This window comes from Callorhinus ursinus, unplaced genomic scaffold, assembly GCF_003265705.2.
Source record: "Callorhinus ursinus isolate GAN/ISIS: 27379988/994484 unplaced genomic scaffold, GSC_fseal_2.0 scaffold70, whole genome shotgun sequence".
In the NCBI taxonomy this organism is placed as follows: domain Eukaryota; kingdom Metazoa; phylum Chordata; class Mammalia; order Carnivora; family Otariidae; genus Callorhinus; species Callorhinus ursinus.
In genome coordinates this window covers 1,902,501-1,924,504 of record NW_027397132.1, presented here as the reverse complement: position 1 = coordinate 1,924,504, position 22,004 = coordinate 1,902,501, and the positions used below count along the sequence as shown (strand labels likewise).

At 56.8% G+C, this 22,004-nt stretch overlaps 1 protein-coding gene across 1 annotated transcript in view; it reads left to right on the top strand.

Moving 5' to 3' along the window:
- The window catches only part of GRID2IP (Grid2 interacting protein), a 42,209-nt gene extending 21,657 nt beyond the window's left edge, over positions 1-20,552 (top strand). The window contains exons 4-23 of the mRNA XM_025863756.2: positions 718-966; positions 1,197-1,282; positions 3,689-3,758; positions 4,626-4,720; positions 5,032-5,215; positions 8,122-8,276; positions 9,149-9,298; positions 9,565-9,662; positions 9,842-9,959; positions 10,718-11,073; positions 11,468-11,884; positions 12,416-12,503; positions 13,312-13,389; positions 13,905-14,101; positions 14,439-14,594; positions 14,732-14,818; positions 15,697-15,826; positions 15,913-16,031; positions 16,733-16,897; positions 17,138-20,552. Coding sequence (XP_025719541.2) covers positions 718-966; positions 1,197-1,282; positions 3,689-3,758; positions 4,626-4,720; positions 5,032-5,215; positions 8,122-8,276; positions 9,149-9,298; positions 9,565-9,662; positions 9,842-9,959; positions 10,718-11,073; positions 11,468-11,884; positions 12,416-12,503; positions 13,312-13,389; positions 13,905-14,101; positions 14,439-14,594; positions 14,732-14,818; positions 15,697-15,826; positions 15,913-16,031; positions 16,733-16,897; positions 17,138-17,209 — 3,070 coding nt within the window. The 3' untranslated portion in view covers positions 17,210-20,552. The remainder of the gene's footprint in view (positions 1-717; positions 967-1,196; positions 1,283-3,688; positions 3,759-4,625; positions 4,721-5,031; positions 5,216-8,121; positions 8,277-9,148; positions 9,299-9,564; positions 9,663-9,841; positions 9,960-10,717; positions 11,074-11,467; positions 11,885-12,415; positions 12,504-13,311; positions 13,390-13,904; positions 14,102-14,438; positions 14,595-14,731; positions 14,819-15,696; positions 15,827-15,912; positions 16,032-16,732; positions 16,898-17,137) is intronic.
- Positions 20,553-22,004: the final 1,452 nt, after the last annotated feature.

Genomic DNA, 22,004 nt, shown 5'->3' with positions numbered 1-22,004 from the left:
TTACTGAAGCATGTGGGATTGAACTGAAGGAAGGCCCGCGTTGGGTGTTGAAGGTCGAGCCCAGTGTAGCGAGGAAACAGAGAGTGTACGGGGCAAGGACAACAGCAGGGCGAGAGTGTAAGAGGGTAGGACTGGATGTGGCAGTCCTGGCAAATTCTGAGGCAGCAGCTGTAGAAAGGGCTGGCCAGAGAAGCGAGCAGGAAGGCGGGGCGTGTGATGAGGGTCTGGGAGAAGTCTGATCCCGGCCAGGCTGTGGCTTCATTTTTTTTCCACCGGAGCTGCCTGGAATCAGGTAAGAAGATGGGTGGCCAGGGATCCCTGGCTGGCTTTGGCTGGGCAGGTGCAAGGGCATGAAATGAGGGCGTAGGGGAGAGGCCAGAAATGGGAAGAGGGAGGCAGGAGGGGGAACAGGTCCACGGACGGGCTTTGGGGGCTCTGAGGTTCTCCAGGGGCACAGCAATGGGGATGGTCCCATTGTGACTTTCCCGAGGTGGAGAGCCGGGCACCGTGGTTCTGGTGTGGCCCAGGCCGGTTGGGGCGCAAGTCCCGACACCGAGGGGGGAGACTGGAGTGCCCGCTGCTGATTCCCCTGTTACCCCTGTGTAGGGGCGGGAGAGCCTAGGGTGGCGCCCGCAAGAAGGAGCCTTTAGGCCGCGGTTTGGCACGATCGGGGCGCGGTCTGGGGGCGCGCCCCGACTCTGCGGTCCTCGCCGGCAGGATCTTCATCCCCAAGAAGCACCGGGCGCGCTTCGACGAGGTGGTGTCGCAGGGTCTGCTGGGCAAGCTGTGCCGCGCCCGGAGGGCGCAGGGCGCACAGCGGCTGCGCCGGAGCCGCAGCGAGGAGCGGCCCGAGCGCCTCCTGGTGTCCACTCGAGCCAGCGCCGCCCCGCGCCGCCCCGACGAGCCGCCCCCGCGCAAGGCTGCCTCGCTGCTGGGCGGCCGCGCGGGCCCGGGGGGCACGCGCAGGTACCCGGGGCGCGCGGGCACGGGCCGCGGACGCTTCCTAGGCAGTGGGCTGGAATGAAGATCTGGGCAGAGGGCGCGGGGTCGGGGCGTGGACACCTGGGGGTGGGGGTCAGGAGAGATTAAGGAGAGCAGGACACGGGACGTCTCTATCCCCTAAGGCCCCCAGCCTCCCTCTCCCCAGGGCAGGGCACGCTGCCAGCCGCCCCACCCCGCCCCTTCTTTCTCCCCAGGACAGTCCGAGTCTACAAGGGCAACAAGAGCTTCGGCTTCACGCTGCGCGGTCACGGGCCTGTCTGGATCGAGTCTGTCCTGCCTGGTGAGGGATGGGCGGGTTGTCCAGGATGGGGTGAAGGACCCTCTTGGGCCCATACTAAGTAGCCCATCTCCCCCCACCCCCGCCTCTGCCCCCAGGTTCTAACCTCATGTAGCCCGTGTCCTCTAAGTATCCCAGAGGGACCAACCAAGTTGAGGCAAACCCCCTTCAAGTTCAGGGTCACCTTTGAGCCAAGAGAGCCAAGTTCTCCATCCCCAGACCGTTCCTATGTCCCCAGGGAGGGCTGAGGGCACTGCCCCAGACACTGGGGTAGCCAAGACACACCTGACACCTACCCAGACTGCACCCAATCAACCTGCCCTGTGTGGAGTGCCCACTGTGAACTTGGCACTTGCTGGGCCGGCCAGACTCAGAGAGGCATCAGGCCCTCAGGGCCTCTGCCCACTATCCAGTCCCCTACCCCCAATCTGACTCTCTTCCTACCCCCACCCAGCCTGCCTCTTTTTGCTCCTGGAACGGTGACATCTTGAAGAAAGCAGAGCCTTCCTCGTGCAGGAATTCTTCCTTCCTGCCTCTCCAGGGTGGGTGGGGGGAGTGTGGAGAGAAACTCATTTCTTCCTGTGGCAGCACATTCCATTGTGGAAGGTCTCTGTGGGGCAGAAATGGCTCCTGGTGCTAAACTGAACTCTCCCTCCCGGTAACCACCTGGTCACCCGGGTCACCCACTCTCTCTGTCCTGCACCCATACCCTCCCAGCACCTGTGGATGATGCTCCTGGTGACACATCCCCATTGCTGAGTTCTTTCTACCCTCCCTCATCTCACACCTCCAGTGCAGGGATTTGTGGGTTGGACATCTTCTGATCCCCAGGAAAGTGCCTTAGTGCCTTTGCATTATTGTTCCACCCATCGGATCATTTTGAGACCGAATCCTGATGACTGACATGTTGTAGTTCTCCTCGGATTTGTGCATTACTAAGTTGTTGACACAGTGTTGTAGGGAAAAGGCCCATGGCTCGTCCTCTAGAAAGGAGTCATCTCTCCTCTTTGTCTCTTCCAACTGTGCCACCACGAGCACCACCAGCTCCCACCACCCCCATGTGGGGGGCAGCCAGGGATACTTTGCCTGGGGCCATGTTTAAGATCCAGGGGTGCTAGTGTCCCCAACCCAGCCTCCAGGCTGGTAACCCCATGGCTTCCTTGTCATGGAAAGCCAAACAGATGCTTCATTGAGAGCTTTTACAGATGGGGAAACTGAGGCCTTTAGAGGCTCTGGCAAAGCAAGAACCAGAACCTGGGATTTCCTGACTCCTGATCCAGTGATCTTGAATCCCCGGCTACAACCCCTCTGGCCCTTCCACTCCAGGCTGACCCAAGCTTCCAGACAGGCCAGATTGGATTCATCACCACCATCACCTCTCCCCTCCCCGCCTCTTCAGTCTGGGGGTAGGGGAGAAGGACTCCCCTTCCCCAGCAGGTCTTCCCTGAGCATCTCTCTTCCTCCCCTGACAGTACCCACAGCCTCATGAGAGAATGCCTCAAAATCTGAGAGTACATTTTCTTTAGGCATTTGTCACTTCCCCCACTTGTTTCTGAATCAAATTTAGAGGAACAGCTGATAAAAGAGGCAGAAATCCACAGGAGCATCCACAGGAGCAAACTACCAGCCCCATCCCTAGGGGTTAGGTACTGGGTTAGGTCTGACCTTCAGTGCCACCAGGGCAGAGAATCAGCTGCTCCTTTGTGTTTAAAACACAGGTTTTACTAGTATTGAGGCATGGTGAGGCCAACAGATCAGGAAATGATGGCCATTGGAAAAAGAGTTTGTAACTCACAGTCCCCAAGAGGAGGGGGCGTGGCCACACCCCGCACGGCCACACAAGCACACTTCGGAGCCAGTTATTTACCATGTAGGGCTTGGCTAGCCACCAAAGGGCAGTGTTTCCAGGGTCAGCAACGGCCCCAAGATGCCAAAGCCTCAGGAAGTACAGAAACAGACAAGCATGATTAATACACCATGTTTCCCAGCCTGGGGGAGGAAGCTGCCTCCCTGTAGGCAGGTGCATTTTCTCCTGATGACAAAGGCACAGAGGAATATAGGATGTGAACCGTTATGGGTGGGGCAGAGAACAGTATGGAGCAGGCTTCTCAGCAGGTGCACAGATTCTACAGAAAAATGGCTCCCAAGACCTTCTTTATTCCCCCCCCTTCTCCAACAGCTCAGGGCTGACCAGCGGTCCACACTGAGCCCCAAACCCTCCCACCCCCACCCAGGGGCTCACTCCCTGCTCAGAGCAGCTGAGAGCAGAGGGGTGCTGGGTCTAATGTGGGATCTGCTGGCCTGAATTTGGCTCTCCTTGGCCACTCATCCCATTTGGCACCTGTAAAGTGGGTTCACAGAGTGCAGCCCTGCCCAGCTGACCAGCACATGCTCTCTTCTTGCTTCTAGGGAGCCCAGCTGACAATGCGTCCCTCAAGTCAGGCGACCGCATCCTCTTCCTCAATGGACTGGACATGAGGTCAGAGGCTACTGGGGACATCAAAGCTTGGTGACAAACCAACCTCCGAGACTCCTGGCTCTTGGGACACCTAGGCCATGGTCCTGATCTCCTATGACCAGTTTGTCCCCAGGGTCTGCCCCTCTTCCTGTGGGATCTCTTGAATCTGTACCCTCAGACTAGACAGGATGTCAGTTTAGCCTTCCAACTAGAAAATACCCCAGGTCCATGCAAGGGACACAGGGTTTTTTGTTGTTGCTGTTTCGTTTTCGTTTTTATTTTTTATTTTGTTTTTTTAAAGGACTCTTTTTTAAAAAAGATTTTATTTATTTGACAGAGGGAGAGAGATAGCAAGAGAGGGAACACAAGCAGGGGGAGTGGGAGAGGGAGAAACAGGCTTCCTGCCGAGCAGGGAGCTCAATGCAGGGCTCGATCCCAGGACCCTGGGATCATGACCTGAGCCACCCAGGTGCCCCCGTTTTTGTTTTTAAAGATTTTATTTTTAAGTAATCTCTACACCCAATGTGGGGCTTGAACTTACAACCCCAAGATCAAGAGTCACATGCTCTACCGGCTGAGCCAACCAGGCTCCCAGGCAACACAGAATTAAACGGACCATGAGTGTCTTGCCCTTGAGGGGGAGCCCTGCCTAGGGATGACATGGGCACAACCCCTCGGCACCCAGAAGTGTCCAGCTTGTCCTGGGCCTGGAGCTTCTCCTACAGAGGAGATAAATGAGCAGGAGAGGCAGGGCCCGCCCTGACTTCCGGTCCTGGCCCAGCTGTGCCCTGCTGAGCAGTCTCTACAGGGAGGACGGGGAGATCTGATGGGTGGCCGTGGACATCGCTCATCCTGGTCAGGCCCTCCCGGGCCATCTCTTCTTGGCAGGAACTGCTCCCATGACAAGGTGGTATCCATGCTTCAAGGTAGTGGCGCGATGCCCACACTGGTGGTGGAGGAGGGACTCGTCCCATTTGCCAGCGGTGAGACACCCACGGCCACTTGGCTTTGTGGCCCACAGAGACCCTGCCAGGGCCTCCACGTGTGGGACTTATGAGTCTGCAGAGGACTCTGCTTTTCCCCCAAACCTGCAGCTGCCCTCCCCAGGTGGTGCTGTAGATTCCAGTGGGGCAGCCTCAGGGCCCTGCCTGGGGCTGTCCCCCCATCCCTGTCCCCAGCAGCGGGCAGTAGGTGTGCCTCCCAATGCCCGGCACTCACCCCAGCTGCCAGAGAAATGGCATCTGGCCCGGGGATGCTGGGTCACCTGCGCCTCTCCTGCCTGTGGCCCTGACAGATTCCGATTCCTTGGATTCCCCCAACCCGTCCTCGGCGCTCACCTCCCTGCAGTGGGTGGCAGAGATCCTGCCCTCCAGCATCCGGGTGCAGGGGAGGACTTTCAGCCAGCAGCTGGAGCACCTACTCACGCCTCCCGAGCGCTATGGGGTCTGCCGGGCCCTTGAGAGCTTCTTCCAGCACAGGTGGCTGGGCCAGAGCCGTGGTGGGAGCTGCCCTGGGTGGGCCCCAAATCCTGCCCAGACTCACCATCCGGGTCTCCCTGCCTGTGCCTCCTGAGCGCCCTGCTCCTGGGAGAGACTCAAAGAAAGCAGCCGCTGGTACCAGGGGCCCCCGGGGGGTGGGCAGTCAAGGTGCCCCACCACAAAACCTGACTCTGAAACCTCCTAGCCACGTGACCCAGCCCCTGTCAGGTGAAGCAGTGACCTCCGCAAAGCTGTTTGTGGGAAAGTCACAGGACCACTAGCCTGTGGGCGTTAGCCACCGGCTGCTGAGCCTGTTGGGGTTGGTTTGGTGTCTTCCTTTTTGTACCTGAGTAGCAGCAGGCTGTGTCTGTCATACTCTTCGGTGCATAGGGTCATTGTCATGGTCCGTGCAAACCCCTTGCCTGTTCATGCCCTTTTCCTTTTTTGTTTAAACAGCTTTATTGAGGTATAATTCACTACGTACAGTGCACTGGATTTTAATTGACAAATCTGTGCACCCATCACCACACTCAGTTTTTGAACATTTTCACTCAAAAAGAAACCCTGCAGCTCTTCACTATCACCCCCTCCTCTTCTGCCCCCCCCCCCCCCCTTCCCCTCCCCCCCCCCCAAACCACAAATCTACTTTAGTGTCTCTGTGGCTTTCCCTATTCTTGGCTTTCATGTGAATAGGATCCTATAGTATGTGGGCTTTGATGTCTGGCTTCTTTCACTCAACATCATGTTTTCAGTGTTCATCCAAGTTAGAGCATCTACTTCTTCCCTTTTTCATGGCCAAATAACATTCCATTGCGTGGACAGACCACATTGTTGTCTGTCCATTCATCCGTGATGGACACTTGGTTTGTTACCACCTTTCCTTCCCTTTTAGCTCCACTCTCTCTTCTGTGTCCCTCCCCTTCCCAAGGCCACCAGTCCGATGAGTTTAACAGGCCTCCTTTGGTCTGACGTATTCTTGAAGCATGGGCATTGCTGTTTTGTAGGATGTGTTTGTTTGTTTTTAAGTTTCATTTATTTAAGTAATGTCCACACCCAATGTGGGGCTCGAACTCATGACCCTGAGATCAAGAGTCAGAGGCCAGCCAGGTGCCTCCCATGGGATGTATTTTTGGTCTACATTAGAATTGTGGCTATCCTGTGCACATTCTGTGACCTTTTTTCCACCAAACCCTATGTGTTTAGATCTGTCCATGTTGTTCCGTGTACATGTAATACATTGTTTACAACTACAGCCAAATTCCTGTGGGTGGATCAAGGGTCCAGGTCTGATCTGTTTACCTGCCAGTGACAGACACAGGCTTGTCACCACTCTCTTCCATCTTGATAGCAGTGATGAACATCATTGTGCACATTTCCCCATGGCGCTGTGTACAATTCATTTGGAATTGATATCTAAGTGCAGCATTGTTGGATATTAAGGAATTTGTTTATTTAATTTGACTAGGTCATCCAAAATTGCTTCCCAGAGCACTGCTGTCTCTCACCTGCAGTGTACCTGGGCCCCCCATCCCCACGTCCTCACCAACACTGGGCACCATCCAGCTCTCTACTCAGGCTAGTCTTTTAGGCATAAAGTGACATCTTCTTATTGTATTTGGGGTTTTGAAATGACTATTTTAAACATCTTTGAATATCCTTGTCAGTCTTTTCTGTTTCTTTACCTCTAGATTACTTGTTTAGACCCTTTGCCCATTTTCATTTCATTGGGCTTTTTGTTCTTGTTGATTTGCAGGAGTTCCTTGTATATTTTAGATACTGAGTCCTCCTTGATTTTAGACATTGTTACATCTTCTTCCATTTGTTACTTGTTATTACTTCTGTTATATGTAATATCATTGTGTCCAAGTTGGGCTTCTTTGAACAGATATGCCTGCTTTTGTAAAATCAAATTCAATACAAATGGGGGCCTTATGGCTTTGGCTTTTGAAATTTTAAGAACTCCTTCCCTACCCCTAGGCCAAAAAAATATTCTCCCACACTGTCTTCTATTAATTTTACCATTGTATCTTTCATACTTTGTTTTTTATCCACCTAGAGTTCATCCTTATGTGTGTGGTGTTATGTGAGGATCCAGTTTTATTTATTTATTTATTTTTAAAGATTTTATTTATTTGTTTGACAGAGAGAGACACAGCAAGAGAGGGAACACAAGCACGGGGAGCAGCAGAGGGAGAGGGAGAAGGAGGCTTCCCGCTGAGCAGGGAGCCTCATGCGGGGCTCAATTCCAGGACCCCGGGATCATGACCTGAGCCAAAGGCAGACGCTTAACACCTGAGCCACCCAGGTGCCCCAGGATCCAGTTTTATTTTCCCATATATGCAAGGATCAGCAAACTACTTCTACAAAGGGCCAGATAGTAAATATTTTAGGCTTTGTGGGCCATATGGTCTCCATAGAAACTATTCAACCCTGCCCTTGTAGCTCGAAAACAGCCATAGACAATAGGTAAACACCCAGTCATGGCTGTGTTCCAATAAAACTTTTTTTACAAAAACAGAAGGTGGGCCAGATTTTGGGCTGCGGGCCATGATTTGCCAGTCTCTGCTATAGTGAGTCAGTTTACCCAATACACTCTGTGTGTTTTCATCAGATAGTGACTCTGTGAGGTAGATGCTATTTTTATCCACATTTTACAGAAGAGGAAACTGAGGCACGGGGGAATTAAGTAACTTGAGAAAGGTCACTTGGCTGGTAAGTGGCAGAGCCAGGATTTGAATCGGGGGGAGGGGAGCCCATCGCCAGGGCCTGCCTGCCTACCTTCCCCACTTTTCTGTCTTGGCAGGGGTGGGTTCTGTGGCCTGGAAGAGCCCCCTTTGTCCATCTCTCCCTCCCCCCCACGGTGAGCCCCTGAGTCGTGAACCCCTTGCTCCTGCACCCTCCCCTAGGAACATTGACACCCTGATTGTGGACGTCTACCCAGTGCTGGACACACCTGCCAAACAAGTTCTTTGGCAGTTCGTCTACCAGCTGCTGACTTACGAGGAGCAGGAGCTCTGCCAGGAGAAAATTGCATGTTTCCTGGGCTACACGGCCATGACAGGTAAGCAGCCTCTCCCCCTGCCCAGCCCACCCGGTGAGGAGCCAGACACCTGTCCTCAGATGACAGCTGACCTGGGCCTCTCCCACAGACAGATGCGTCCCCGTAGCCTGCAGATACATGCCGGGCGCACCCAGGCTGGTCTCACACTTGGCCCCACAGATGTGCCTTTCCCTCTCAATGCTTAAGTAGCATCTGCCACATTACCTTAGACTTTAGACACCCCACCTATCTGCCCAGAATCCCAGGCTTTGCACCCACAAAATGGGAGTGGCCTCAATGGCTGTGCATTGCACGCCAAGAAATGTGTCACAGATCAAGAAATTCACGTGGTTGCCATCTATAGAGCTGGAGAACAAGGACACAGCCAGGTCGTACCTGGCTGGTGGGCCTTGAGGCACACAGACGCACACTAGGGCCCGCCGGGCCATGTGCAGCCTCAGCTTCCCACTGCTGCACACCTCTTACAGCGGGCCCCACGTGCCCAGAAAACCATGCACTTCACCATTTAGGCCACAGGAATCAGAAGTGTGCCGAACACTGTGCACTTGTTCTAGGCACTCTGCACCTGCTGCGTCACAGCCTACACATCTCCCGTGAGCTGGCCCTCGGCTGCCCACTATCCCTCGTGCTGGGGACCCACAGTGTGCTGGGGGAAGCTCAAAGGTTTTAGCAAGAGGCTCAGAGTATAGGCTGGCCAGCAGATGTTCCATACGTCTGCCTAGACCCAGAATCTTCCATCTCAGGCCACATGCCAAGCAGGGCCTGGGGTCACAGATTGGTGCAGACAGTGGTTGCCTTCACCCCTCCTGTGTTTGGAGGCCCTTTGTCTGGCTGAGAGGACAAGGGGCCCATCTCCTGTTCATGTGACACAGCAGAGCCGGAGCCTGAGCCGGACCTGGAGCCGGAGCCCGAGCCCGAGCCTGAGCCAGTGCCCGAGTTGCAGCGGCGGAGCTCCCTGAGAGCCTCGTCCATGTGTCGCCGCAGCCTCCGGTCCCAGGGCCTGGAGGCCAGCCTCAGTTGCGGTGAGGCTCTGGCTTGAAAGGCGGGACAGGGTGTGAGGGTGCCACCAGGGCTCTGTCTTCCCGCCTGCAGAATGGGGTTGGTGGGATGAGAAATGCCCAAGAACACGTTGGGCAGGGCTGAGTGATGGCCCTCCTGGGGCTACGGGGCTTGCTGGTTCTTTCTTGATGGCTGCCCATGAGGCTGGGCTGGAACCCAAGCCTTAGAGCTCAGAGGAGTCACTACATCTCCCCATGGTGGACTCCACCCTCCCCGATTCCCATGGCAGGTCCCGGCGACTGCCCCGAGATGCCTCTTCCTCTAATCCCAGGCGAGCGCCAGGCAGGCGACGGCACATCCCTCCCCGAGACCCCCAATCCTAAGATGGTGAGACCCCATTGTCTACCCTCCTGGTGGTTCATGTGACTCCTGGGAATAGGTGTCCCATGGGGCTGGGGCAGATGCCTGCCTCCCAGATCACCCAGGCCTGGCCTCTGAGGCCATGTGAGGGCCTCTTGGAGGAGGTGACGGTGGGCTGGACTCACCCTGGCCTCCTCTCCCTGAAGATGTCAGCCGTCTATGCGGAGCTCGAGTCCCGACTGAACAGCAGCTTCAAAGGGAAGGTGGGGACCACGTCCAGATCCCGTGCCTCCCCACCAGGGCCCAGCCCGGCAGGCCCAGCAGGTAGGGGCTCAGCCAGCCCTGGTTCCCGGGAGCAGCACTGGCCTCTGGCCTCTGGGCTATCTGTCTGGGTGTTGCCCCCATCTGGGGCACACCCTTGGAGCCTCCCCTTTGCTCCGTGACCACTTGATTGAGTTGTGGGGAACCTCAGCAGCCTGCATGGCAAAGGTTCATAGAGGTCAGGGTTGTCGCAGGCCTTCCCATGCCCCCCCCGATCCTTACCCCTACTGCAGATTTAGAAAAAGCAAAGGTCCTCCCCCAAAGGAGCCCCAAGTGAGCCTGTGGCTGTTGGATCAATTATTAAGTGCATGCATTGCTCTGTGAATGGCACAACTAGGAAGATGGTTTCTCTGCAGTTCAGAAGGCAGGACCCCTGGGCACTGTTCTTGTTAGCCAAGGGCCTGTTGGGTGTGGGAGGTGCCTCATGATTCTTGATCTGGGACCTGGAGAAGGCTCCTCTGCCCTTTCAGTTGTGTCAAGTTGGTCCCAGGTAGGACCCCGAAGTCCCTTCCAAGATGAGCAGGGGGCTGGCCTGTCCTGGGGCTAAGTAGTGTTCCGCCTCACCTACTCTGACCTTTGATTTCCCTCATGGGCCTGGGGAGGAAGGGTCATCTAGGGTCTTCTTGTGTTGTGTCCAGAGAGGGAAAGGAAGGTGCGCAGGGATACAAAACCAACCTGCCCCAGGCCCCTCCCCTCCAGCCTGCACCTGGAACCCAGGTACTGACTGAAGAAGGGTCCTCACACTTGATCCCCCACCCCAGGGCCCAGGACCCTGTCCAGCGTCTCGTGGCCCAGCGAGCGGCTCCTGCCCTCCCCCTGCTACTACCCACTGTGTTCAGGGGGCCTGGCCTCCCCCAGCAGCTCTGAGTCCCACCCCTACGCCAGCCTGGACAGCAGCAGGGCGCCCTCCCCACAGCCAGAACCCGGGCCCATCCGCTCCGACAGCCCCCCCAGCCCGGACCCTGCCCGCCCACCCAGCCGCAGGAAGCTCTTCACTTTCTCCCGCCCCGTGCGAAGCCGGGATACTGACCGCTTCCTGGATGTGCTGAGTGAGCAGCTGGGCCCCCGGGTCACTGTCGTGGATGATTTCCTGAGCCCTGAGAATGATTATGAGGAGGTGAGCACATGCCAGCAGATGTGGAGGGCCAGGGGCCCAGGTGTGACATGGGGGGTCTGGAAGGGGAACAGGGCTCCTGCAAGAGGCCTGTTGCCCTTGGATCTGCCCCAGGCTACTCCTCTCCCTGCCCCAGTCCATCCTAGAATCTGTCCCAGGCACCCCTCTCCCTGGCTGAGCTATCCCACCCTTTGACTCAGCTATAACACCCGTCACTCAAGGCCCCCCCCATATTCTTTGTCTCAGGTTACCCCATTCCTTCTCCCTGACTACTTGTCAGGCTATCCTACCCACAGCCTCAGGCTATCCCACCAGACTAGCTTGTCTTTGTCCCCAGCTAGCCCACCCCCTGCCCCAAGCTAGCCCACCCTCCCTCACCTTGCTCTGCCCCGGGCAGATGAGCTTCCACGATGACCAGGGAAGCTTTGTGACCAATGAACGGAGCAGCGCTAGTGAGTGCATCAGCAGCAGTGAGGAAGGCAGCTCCCTGACCTACTCCTCCATCTCGGACCACATCCCCCCACCCCCGCTCAGCCCCCCGCCTCCACCACCTCTGCCCTTCCATGACCCCAAGCCCAGCTCCCGCACCCCTGATGGTCCCCGGGGCCCTGCTCAGGTGCTGGCCAAGCCCCTTACCCAACTCAGCCACCCAGTCCCTCCACCGCCCCCGCCACCCCTGCCCCCACCGGTGCCCTGTGCACCCCCCATGCTGTCCCGGGGCCTGGGCCACCGCCGAAGTGAGACCAGCCACATGAGTGTCAAGCGCCTGCGGTGGGAGCAGGTGGAGAACTCGGAAGGCACCATCTGGGGTCAGGTAGGTGACCGGGGGTCTGGGGTCTGGGGGTGCCCTGTACCAGGGGAGGCTGGCCTGGGCAGCAGCACTGAAGACAAGACCCTGTCCAGTTTCTAGACCCTGGCATTTCCCAGCTTCCGTTCCCCCAGCATCAGAAGCCCAGGGCAGCTCCGATGAACTCACCCCCTACAAAGGACCCCTCAAGACAGGGCCAGGCCTCTCGGCCACCTCCTTAAGCCCCCTTGGTTGGCTGCAGCCCCTTTGCAGTCCCTTGATCCCCCTGCTCCAGTGCAACTTGCTGCCTCCTTGCATGGATCGTTCCAGGTGTGTGTGCATTATTGACCTCACAAGGAGGTGGCTCACCGCCTCATCACTCGGATGATTTAGCTTCTCCTGCAGTCTCTTCTGGTCCTCAGGTTTCTCCCAGGGCCTGATGAGGGCTCTCCCTCGGTAGTTCCCCAGGCGGCTTAGAGGATGGGGGGTGGGGGGAGGATGGCAGTCCAGCTGCCAGTGTTCCTCATCCCCCTGAACCCCCCCCTCACCCCATTGCAGCTCGGGGAAGATTCTGACTATGACAAGTTGAGCGACATGGTGAAATATCTCGATTTGGAGCTCCACTTTGGCACCCAGAAACCTGCCAGTGAGTGGCCTTACGGCCCTGGGGGAACCCTCATACCAGGCCTGTCTATGGAAGCCCACCTGCTGCCTTCTGTGGCATCCCAGGGCTTAGAGTCCCAGAGGTCTGCACTGACTGCCATTTACTTCCTGTGTCCCTGAGTTATTTAACCTCTCAGAGCTTCAGATTTTCCATCTGAAAGTGGAGATAATCATAGTAGCTGGTGTTTATTGCATGCTCACCAAACGCCAAACACCCCTGTTTCTAAACTAATCCTGTGACAATTCTACGAGGTAGGGACTGTGATTACCCTAACTTCCTGGTGAAGAGGCACAGAGAGGCTAGATAATTTGCTCAAAGTCACACAGCCAGAATAAGGGAGGAGGCATCCATATCTAGCCAACTAGATGTCCCTTCCAATCTCTCTGTCGTCCCCACCCTCCTCTGGGTATCTCCCTGTAGTCGTTAGGTGGGGCTCCAGGCAGCCAGGGATACTGTGTGTGGAAGGTGGTTGCAGGATGGAAGAGAAAGGCCTTGTCCATCCAAGAAGCATCTGCAAGGTGGAGAGGTGGTCGGTTCACCTTCCTTGGGCAGCTCAACCCCAAGGGCCCAGGGGAGAGAGGGTGGGGGAGAGGCACCCACCATGCATGCTGAGTATGTTACACGGGCCGGAGAGTCCCTGAGTGGGAGACTAAGGAGGGGACTGGGGACACCTGGAGCTGATTCAGTGAAGGCCATGTCAGGGGTTGTCTGGGCTGTTAGGTGTGGCCACCCTCCTCTTGGGCCCTGCAACCAGCCTAGCCTCCTCTCATTAAACCATTTTCCCTTCTAGAGCCGGTGCCTGGGCCTGAGCCCTTCAGGAAGAAAGAGGTGGTGGAGATCCTGTCTCACAAGAAGGCCTACAACACCTGTGAGGGGTTGGGGAGTCCCAGGGGTTGTGGGGGACAGGAGGCGGCCCCCTTTCTGGGCCGCAGAGCTTTGGATCCACTTGTGTGGATGACACATTAGGTCTTGGGGGCCCGACACCGGCTGGGTGAAGGCGGCTTCTCGGGTTCTAGATCCCACCCAGGTGCAGCCTCCACCCTCACCGGCCCCGTCCCTCGTTAGCCCCGCCCCCACGTGTGAGGGGCTCCCGGGTCTTGGCCACGCCTCCAGCCATCGCTTACTCTCCCTCTCGCGGTCTCCTCCCCCGTTTCCGGCTCCGCCCCCACAGGCCCCACCCTATCTAGGTGCGTCTCTTCGAGAACCTTGTCCTCACCTTTATTCGAAGGTGGGAAGGACCCTCTCCACCTCTGGGCCGGCTCCTGCCCCGCCCAGGTTCCTTGCCCCTCCCAGGCTCCACCCAGTCGCCCCGGGGGACTTCTGGGCCCCGCCCACCGTCCGCCTGGCCCCGCCCCCGGCTCACCCTCGCGGCCCCGCCCGCAGCCATCCTGCTGGCTCACCTAAAGCTGAGCCCCGCGGAGCTGCGGCAGGTGCTCATGAGCATGGAGCCCCGGCGCCTGGAGCCCGCGCACCTGGCGCAGCTGCTGCTCTTCGCGCCCGACGCCGACGAGGAGCAGCGCTACCAGGCCTTCCGCGAGGCGCCCGGCCGCCTCAGCGAGCCGGACCAGTTCGTCCTGCAGGTGCTGCGGCCGTGACGGCCGCCGGGGGTCAGGGGGTGCTGCCCAGCGGCCTCGGCCGCCTCCGTCAGGGCTCTCGTTGTGACCGGGGCGGCGTGGGTCCCGCTCCCCTACCGCCACTGCGTCGCGCCTCTGAGTCCCAGTGTTACACCTTTAACGGCCAGTTCCCACCTGGGGCCCAAGGTAGAGGGAATTGAGCATATTTTTTGTGCTTATGTTGGGGTTGTGCTTATTTTTCTTGAGGGAATGTCCGGCAGCCAGCTGAGCCCCACCCCAGGCTGCGGTGGGGCTGTGGGTCTCCTGGTGGGGCGGGTGAATCCTGGCCTTGCCTTGGTGACAGATGCTATCGGTTCCCGAATACAAAACCCGCTTGCGCAGCCTCCACTTCCAAGCCACCCTACAAGAGAAGACAGAGGAGATCCGGGGCAGCCTGGAGTGCTTGCGCCAGGCCTCCCTTGAGCTCAAGAACAGCCGGAAACTGGCCAAGATCCTGGAGGTCAGGGTGCACCCCCTCTCTGGTCACCCCACCTGCCTGTCTGCCCTCTGGGGCTTCCAGTTTGGAGACCCATCCTGAGAGTGGTTCCGGGGGGTGGGGTGAGGACCTGGGCAGGAAGTCCATCTTCCTTTCCACAGTTTGTGTTGGCCATGGGCAACTATCTCAACGATGGACAGCCCAAAACCAACAAGACCACTGGCTTCAAGATCAACTTCCTGACAGAGGTGAGGGGACCAGTTGGCAGTAATCGATGAGCTTGCTCTACCATCAAGGCTGGGAAGGCCAGGCCCAACCCAAGTTGTGGCAGAGGAGAGGAGAGAATATCATGACCACGGAGGGCCCCTCCCCCAGGAGGAAAAGCTGGCTGCCCAAAGGCCAGGATGTAACTGCCGTAAAGGTTGGGGTGGGGGCTTTTCCAAGCCAAGCCTCAGGATCTGGAAAAAGGGGGGGCAGGGAGAGAAGACTCTAGGAAGAAGGAGGGAATCCCACCTGGTAGGTTCTGTGCCCTTAATACCATCACCACTGCCAAGTTGTCCTACCCCCAAAAAACTCTAGGATCTGAAAAAGGACAGCACAAATATCCAGCCTTCCCACTCTTTCTGGGACCTTTTCCCAGGGTACCTTTCGTTGTTTTAAAAGAGAGGAAGAAAAATTCCATTTGTAGATACGAATGTTTTAGGATGTCTGAGGCATAGATGGGCCACAGATGGTTCCCGAAAACCACAAGAGCAAAGATATGTGGGTGGTGCTCCCCCCGAGGTCAGGAAATCTTGGACTATATCTGCTGACAAGGGCATGCTCCCAAGGACAGGACACCTGGTGGCCTCCTCTAGCTGGTGGCTATGGGCCTGGTTCCTGGGTGGGAGCAGGGGGTGGTGTCTCAAAGATCCGGGCCAGGGACCCTCCGAACGCTTTGGGGAGGCCTTTGGGCATCCCAGCAGAGCTTCACAGTGAGGAATACTAGCAGCTTTGGAGTTGGTGAGTGTCAAGGGCCAGGAATTGCTGCCACAGTCCAGGAGGTGGGGCCAAAAGTACCCAGACCCATGTGATCAGGAATCTGATGGGGTCCTTGAGGAGGATGTATGTTGGGCATCGCTTGCAGCTCAACTCCACCAAGACTGTGGATGGGAAGTCCACATTCCTGCACATCCTTGCCAAATCACTGAGCCAACACTTTCCAGAACTCCTGGGCTTTGCTCAGGACCTGCCCACTGTGCCCCTGGCTGCCAAAGGTAGGCTGAGTGGATGGGCGGTGGGCGTGGAAGCTGTCCTGGGCTGGGAGGTCAGTGCTCATGCGGCTCTGTTCCCTTCCCTGCAGTGAACCAACGGGCCCTGACCAGTGACCTGGCTGACCTCCATGGCACCATCAGTGAGATACAGGCTGCTTGCCAGAGCATGTCCCCCTCCAGTGAGGACAAGTTTGCTGTGGTCATGACGGTATCCAGGGAGCAGCCTGTCCCAGCACCAGGGTGGACCCTGGGGTAGCCGAGTAGAACTAGCTGTTGCTCCAGCGGCCACCGCAGACCCCGTGTTCTGGCAGAGATTCTGGGCAGAGGCTGCTGTGGGTGGGTCTGGGGGCCCCGGCAGAGGATCCGTCCTGGTGATTTAGAAGCCAAGCGCTTAACAGCAAGTCTGTGTAACTGAAGAGGAGCTTTTTTGACTGTCCAAAAGCCGCTGCCTTGCCCCACCTGTCCTTGTGGGCAGGAGAGCCCAGGTTTAGGTCACAAGATAAAGGGTGTGACCTGTCAGGCCTTGGCCAGCCAAAGGCAGTCAGGAGACGGGCACGTTGCCACTGAGCGCAGTTAGGGACGAAGGCTACAGGGGAAAAAAAGAAAGAGATCAAAGCCAAGAGAGTGCCAGGGGGCCACTGTAAGTGGGTGTTGGAGGAGGGGGTCATGGCATCTGAGAAAAGCCCAGAATGGGGAGAGGGCTGCCCTACAGAGAAGGCAAGTAGATGGCCTTGGGGCTGCGCTGGATGCGGCAGGCTCCAGGAGCAACTGAGAGGGCAGCGTGCCAAGGCACTGGAGCCCCTGGACACAGCCTGGTTCCCGGCCAAGCACAGGGCACAGGGCAGGTGGGAGCCAGGCAGCTAGGGAACCTGAGGGTGCCTGGCGGTTTCCTTAACGGAGGCCGATCAGTCCTTCCTAGAGACGGCCCAGCCGGTGCTGCGGGCCCTGGATGGGCTGCAGCGCGAGGCCATGGAGGAGCTGGGCAGGGCGCTGGCCTTTTTCGGCGAGGACTCCAAAGCCACCACCTCCGAGGCCTTCTTTGGCATCTTTGCAGAGTTCATGAGCAAGTTCGAGGTGAGCCATGATGGGAGGCATAAGGGGTCTCTTAGAAGTCCCGCCAGAGGTCAAATGCGGGGGCCTCCATGAAGCCCAGATCAGGAAATGGGCTCCAGCAAGTGTGATGTGACCCCCACGGGGCCAACAGGTCTCTTCCCTGGCTCTCTGGGGGGTGGGGGGCGGAGATGAGTCAGGGCAGGGATCAGGGGCTCCTGGGACCACTGACCAGCCCCTCCCATGTGCCCCCTTCCTCCCCAGCGAGCACTCAGTGACCTGGAGGCTGGGGATGGCCCACGCAGCTCAGGGATGGTTTCACCCCTGGCCTGGTGACCTGCGGAGCTGTCCTGCCTGAGGCCCGTTCCAGTGGCCTGGAGCAGCCCAAAGCGGCCTGGGTGTGGGAGATGGGGCCCGGCCTCCCCGTGTCTCCAGCTACCTCAGCCATCAGGCTCTGGGCACCGGGAAAGTGCAGGGTCCGCTGGGTTCCCCTCTGTGGGCCTTGGCCCTGGCTCTGGCACCCACCGGGGGTATGGGGCAGAGAGGAGGCGCCAACTCACCGGGGAATGTGAACCTTGGCTGCCCGCTGGCGTGCTCACACCGGGAGGCCTGGCTTTGCCCCGCCTCGCTCTGGGCCTTGCAGCAGGTGCTGGCTGTGCACACCCTCAGGACTCTGGTCTGGTCCCAGGGAGGGGTGGCGGGGCTGCGATCCGCGAGGGGACTGTGGGACGGCCCCTACCCTGGGGCGGCGTCTGCTGTCTGCCCCTCCGAGCTTGGCCAGAGCACACCCTGCCCCAAGCAAGGACATCCGAATCTCCTTTTGGAGCCTGCTTGCAGTGGGCTGGAGGGACGCCCTTGCAGAACATGCATTCTGGAGCCTGGAGAAGGTGACAGACGCCCTGGAACATGCCATGCCAGTGGGCACAATAGGCCTTGAGGTCTCCCACCCAGCCCCGGCCTCCTGGGGCTGCTTGGAAGAAAGGGGGAGAAAGGACAGCCCTAGGTGCAGGGACCTGGGGGCCTGTGCACCCAACCTGGGTCTTGGAAGCTGGAAAAACCTGCGGCTGGCTGCAGCCCAGAAGCAGGGCCGGCAGGACAGGTGCCAGGCAGGGGTACAGGGGAGGACTGGATTGGGAAGACACGCTACGTCAGGCTGGAGAACTGAGGGTTTTTATCCAGCGGACAAATTTAAGTCCAGTTTGGGGAGCCTGGGACTCCCCAAAGGCATGGGCAAGGTAGGGGCGGGGAAAATGGGAAGATGTTCAGGTGCTGGGTGAGCAGGACTCAGGCTGGTTGCCTGGCTGGGTCATGGTGATGTTCCCTGGAATGGGTCACATGAGCAGAGCAGGTGTTGGACTGGATGGCACAGTGGGACATGGTTGGGATCCCAGAGGCTGTTTCACACGTGTATCTGGAGGCCCTGGGGAGGTCGGCGGGTAGGGGAGACAGGGAGCAGGGGTGCTGTGGGCGGGGAGGATGGGTTAATTTCCTCCATCCTTCCCATGCTCCCTTTGGCGGTTTCGGGCATCAGGTAGATTCCTGTTGCCTCTTTCCTTAACTTTCTTCCAGAGAAGTCTGAAACGGGCTTTAAACTTGTCTCTTGGATTCTTTTTCTCTCCCTACATTCAAATGTCTAATGTTGCTCTTGGACAGTATTTGGGACCCATTCAGTTCTTGGCAGTCTCCCACAGACTGCTCTTTGAGACCATGTATGTTCTTTCCTTGTGAGTGGGGAACTCACAGCCACCCTGTAAACCTGGGGCGCCGGGGGGAGGGGGCTCAGCGGGTGAAACGTCTGACTCTTGGTTTCAGCTCAGGTCATGATCTCAGGGCCGTGATGTTGAATCCCGTGTCAGGCTCCGTGCTGGGTGTGGAGCCTGCTTAAGATTCTTTCTCTCCTTCTCCTTCCGTCCCTCCCCACCCTCGCTAAGCAGCTTTACTAGTCATACAGGTCTCTCTCCCACGTCCGGGGCCTTGGCTGAGACAGCTGGGACAGCTCCATGGGGCCTCCCACCCCCAGCCAAATAGCCAGGATGGTTCCCATGGTGGAGGCAAGGGTCCAAGAGAACCAAAGTCACAGAAAACCCCTTGAGGTCTAAGCTCAGACCTCAGACCTGGCACACCACCGTTCCACCACAGTCTCCTGCCAAGTGACGAGGCCAGCCCAGATTCTAGGGGAGGGCTAATAGGCTCCACTCTTGATGAAAGACGATGCCAAGTCACATGGCAGGGGGTGTGGATTCAGGAGAATCAGGGCCATTTTCGCATCACTCTACCACCTGCCCGCTTGGCCAGACATCCCGGTACAGATCCCAGCCTCTAAATCCTCAGTGGTCTCGGTCCTGCCAGCTCAGTTCTGGTTAGCCATCTCTGCAATTCCTCCAGGTGGCATGCTTCTCCCTCTTTCTTAACTAGTCACCCATTACCTAGTCTCCTGACTCTACTCCATGCAGGGGACAGCAACGCTCTGCATCTGCCTAGGCTGATTAGTCTCCCGTCTGCTGGGGAAAGCACCCTGATTTTCATTTGAGAAATTATCCCTCCCCCACTCACAGGCCCTGAGCAGTGCTGATTGGACAAGGATGGTCTCGTGACTCTGGCTGGGTGGCTCAGAGTCCAGTTAAGACCCAAGTTTGCACTGTTTGGAAAGGGAGGCTCCCTCTCTTCTGGATAAATCATTGGATGTATAGAGGGTGGAACCCTGGATGGGGCTGCGAGGACCACTGTGTGGAGGACACTTGCCTGGGTATAAAGCCAATACAGGGAAGAAGAGGAGAGAAGACCACTCCATACATCTCTTTGTTCTGGATCCAACCATGCCTGAGGCAGACTTCTGGACTTGTTGGTCTCTGAGCCAATACATTTCGCCTCCATTTGTAAACTTTTAAAATTTATTTTAGTTTTTTGGGTTAGGCTGGTTTGAATGGGTTTCTGTCGCTTGCAACACTAAGAGCATTGGCTAAGAACACCCATCCACAGATGGTTATGGATGTTCAGTCTTTTCACATCCTCAATGAGCGCTCTTCATAATTGCATTGGCCAACATTTTTGACTGCCTACTATGTGCCAGGCACCATACCGAGTACAAATATCTTGTGGGTCAGCCTCTCTGAGTTTGGTTTTCTAGGGTTCTACATCATGGTGATTCTATACCCGAGTCGGTACAAAGCCCTATATGTGAGCCCATATGTGCACCATGTCCCCCCAGCAACTCCTCACCAAGTGACAAGCTGTGAATGGAAACATTTATGCCCCAGGAATTTACTTATTTCTCAATAATACTACCCAAATAACATATCCTAATTACCTGCCGCCTTTCCTAATCACACATGTTTACTAGGTAGTGTGCCCAACATTTTACGTATTTCGGCTCATTTCATGTTCACAGTAACCCTCTTAAGATGGGTTTTTGTCCTCTCATTTTTACAAATAAAAAGTGAAACTCAGGAAGGTTTGTGACTTTCTGCATCAAAAACTCAGCCCCCCTGTCTACATGAAAGCCCATCCTCTGTGCGGAAATGTCTTCTTTGTTTTGCTCAACACAATTTTACAAATGTACATGTATGTATTTCTAATCTCGACCTGCTATCTCCCTGACAGGAAGCCACGGGGCATGCTTGTTGTTCTTATCTTAACTGACCTTTATTGAAGCAGCACCGGGCACTGCTTGCCCTCCCTTGGCAAATTCTCACACACCCAGACTCGGGCTACCAGGTGTCGAGGTGCACCAATAACCCTGTCATCAGCTTGATTTCCCACTGGCCCGGCTGCTTCTAGCCTTTGCACGCAGCGAGCACTCAATCATTGCCCATTAAATCAAACTGCAATCACATCCAGATACAGGGCTCCCAAACTGCTCAGGAAAATGGCGGCCTTCCTCCTGTAAGATGGTTTGGCTGCGTGTATCTGAAGCTGTAAGACAAGGGTTGCAAAGGAAAAGTCCACAGAGGCCGAGCAAGCAAGGCAAACACAAGAAGTGGGCAGGTGCAAGAAAGCAACACAAGACAAGGGACGGAGGGTAGTTGACTTGGAGGGACAGGAGAGAGCATGGGGCGCCGGGGAGCAGATGCCCTGTCTGCAGGGGGAACCAGCCCGTGGACTTCCTTGTGGGGAGGCATGCCATGTGATGCTGGATCTTCAGGCTTTCTCAAAGGAAGCTAGAAATCCGGATTTTTTATTTACAATGTCCTGGTGAAATGTTGGCAGCCAGTGCAAAACTGTAAGGAAGAGTATCAATTATGAGCCAAAGAAAACATGTGAGCCAGATAGAGCCCAGCTGTGAGTGCACAACCCCTGAAATAGAGCATCCGCACCAGTTGGCACATTCACACTGCCCTGGGGTATAGTGGGGGTACCTCATAACAAAGGACTTGATTCGTTTTTCAGTTTTAACAAGGGAACTGTGTTTAAGGCTAGTTGGCAGTTCCAGTTTCTGGATGAAAAGATGCTGATTACCTTGTTTTGAAGATGTCCTTTGTTTGAGGAAATTCACCCGGTGGGCCCTTCTTTCACAGGAAGGCGAGACCCGCACAGTATTCTGCGGGGGGGGGGGGGGGGGCGTGAGCTACCACGAAATCAAATGCTGGTTCCACAGACCAAGAGGTCAAGGATCTGTTTAGTTGTGCAAATTAGCTACCTCTTTACCTTGACAGTGTCTTTAAAGGAAAGGGAAAGTGTTTTCTCTAAAGAGAGTTTGACTGGATTCTTAACGTCACCAGCATTGAATAAACACAGTGATTGTGTGTTCTTAGACAATGTAGGGACAGTGTGGGGGTTTCCACAGAAGGAAATGGATGCCTGGCTTGTTGTGCATCCATGGGCAGGAAGGACTGTAGGATGCAGAAGGGGAGAGCCCACTGGGGTGGAGCTGGGGACCCCCCAGTAGCAAGAAGTGAGCTGGGTCCTGTCTCCCCCACTGGGTGCTGGGTGGACACCCCGGGGGGCAGGCCTTAGTTGCATTGGCAGAAGGAGGGGATTGGTTCAGGGATACAAACAGGGTGGGCAGAAATGGCGGAACCGGGCCAAGGTTCAGCAGCCACCACAACGTGTGGCACATGGCCCCATCCCTAAAGAATCCCCCCGAAGCTCTTTGAGGAGGGAGAACCCAAGGGAAAGATCAGAACTCCCACCA